Raw genomic sequence first — 1,762 nt, 5'->3', positions numbered from 1 at the left:
TTTACGGTGAATTAGGAGAAGGCAATGGCACCCCACTCCAGTACTCTTGCCTGGAAAATCCCATGGATGGAGGAGCCTGGTAGGCTGCAGTCCATGGGGTTGCTAAGAGTCGGACATGACTGAGCGACTTCACTTTCACTTTTCACTTTCATGCATTGGAGAAGGAAATGGCAACCCACTCCAGTGTTCTTGCCTGGAGAATCCCAGGGACCGGGGAGCCTGGTGGGCTTCCGTCTCTGGAGTCACACAGAGTCGGACACGACTGAAGTGACTTAGCAGCAGCAGCAGGACAAATAAAAGTCACCAAACCTGTGTGGAGCAGTCAATGGGTTTTAAAAGGAGGGACAATCAGTATAGAGAACTATATTATGTACATCCTAGTAAACTCTAGGAGTTGGTGATGGACAGGGAGGCCTGGCGTGCTGCAGTTCATGGGGTCGCAAAGAGCTGGACACGACTGAGCGACTGAACTGAACTGAACTGAACTGAGTGAGCGCCTAAGAATTGATGCTTTTGAACTGTGGTGTTGGAGAAGACCCTTGAGGGTCCCTTGGACTGCAAGGAGATCCAACCAGTCCATTCTAAAGGAAATCAGTCCTGATTGTTCATTGGAAGGACTGATGCTGAAGCTGAAACTCCAATACTTTGGCCACCTGATGCAAAGAGCTGACTCATTTGAAAAGACCCTGATGCTGGGAAAGGTTTAAGGCAGGAGGAGAAGGGGACGACAGAGGATGAGATGGTTGAATGACATCACCGACTCAACGGACATGAGTTTGAGTAAACTCCAGCAGCTGGTGATGGACAGGGAAGCCTGGGTGCTGCAGTCCATGGGGTCGCAAAGAGTCGGACATGACTGAGCGATTGAACTGAACTGAACTGAGTATCTGTGGTGGGGGGATATGGCAATATTTGTGAAGATGATGTTTGAAGAACGTTACAGGATCACTTACCTTGCTCCACACACTTCTCTGCATTTCTTTCACTTAATTCTCATAATGACCGTGAAAGACAGGTTTAGGGATAGGACATGGAGCTTGCATCATTTGGAGAGCCTCTATAAGAAAAGACTTAAAAAATTGTGAATGTAAAATTAGTTACTGGGTCTTGGAAGGGTCCGCGGGAAGGGAGTGGGTACTGCAATTATTATCGTCATCCGTATTTTATAGTGGGGGGACCAGGCTCTGGAGGCACAGAGAGGTTAAGGGTCGTCATGGCCAAGGTTAAAGGTTGCGCTAACTGGTGAAGCCCAGCGGCTTGTCGGGTGAGGGCTGCCTCCCGGGCCAGGCGGCGGATACAGCAGATCTTCCCCACAGGCATCGTGAAGGCCTACTATGTGCGGGCCCGGGCTCACGCCGAGGTGTGGAATGAGGCGGAAGCCAAGTCCGATCTGGAGAAAGTGCTGGAGCTGGAGCCGTCCATGCGGAAGGCGGTGCAGAGGGAGCTGAGGCTGCTGGAGAACCGCCTGGAGGAGAAACGCGAGGAGGAGCGACTGCGCTGCCGGAACATGCTGGGCTAGTGCGCAGGCGCCAAGCCTTCTGCCTCCACCCCCCACCCCTCCACCCGCCCCCATCCCCGACCTCCACCCGCGCCCCCACTTCCCCGCGACCTCTACGCGCCCCTCCCTCCAGCCTCCCCATCCCGCCATCTCACTGTCCCCCTGCACTCCCAGTCCAACAGCAGGGTACTGAACATTTCTGGTGCAGTTGGTCAGGATTTTGGTGTCAGTTTTTCAACTTTTACATTAATTTATAAAATCAAA

At 52.6% G+C, this 1,762-nt stretch overlaps 1 protein-coding gene across 1 annotated transcript in view; it reads left to right on the top strand.

Moving 5' to 3' along the window:
- Positions 1-1,519, top strand: part of AIPL1 (aryl hydrocarbon receptor interacting protein-like 1) — a 9,798-nt gene extending 8,279 nt beyond the window's left edge. Inside the window, exon 6 of the mRNA XM_010847434.1 lies at positions 1,311-1,519. Within this exon, the coding sequence (XP_010845736.1) occupies positions 1,311-1,519 (209 nt within the window). The remainder of the gene's footprint in view (positions 1-1,310) is intronic.
- The last annotated feature ends 243 nt before the right edge of the window (positions 1,520-1,762 follow it).

Source organism: Bison bison, unplaced genomic scaffold (genome assembly GCF_000754665.1).
Source record: "Bison bison bison isolate TAMUID 2011002044 unplaced genomic scaffold, Bison_UMD1.0 scf7180017864249, whole genome shotgun sequence".
Taxonomy (NCBI): Eukaryota; Metazoa; Chordata; class Mammalia; order Artiodactyla; family Bovidae; genus Bison; species Bison bison.
The sequence above is the reverse complement of the archived record's forward strand: the minus strand, read 5'-3'. Positions and strand labels throughout refer to the sequence as shown.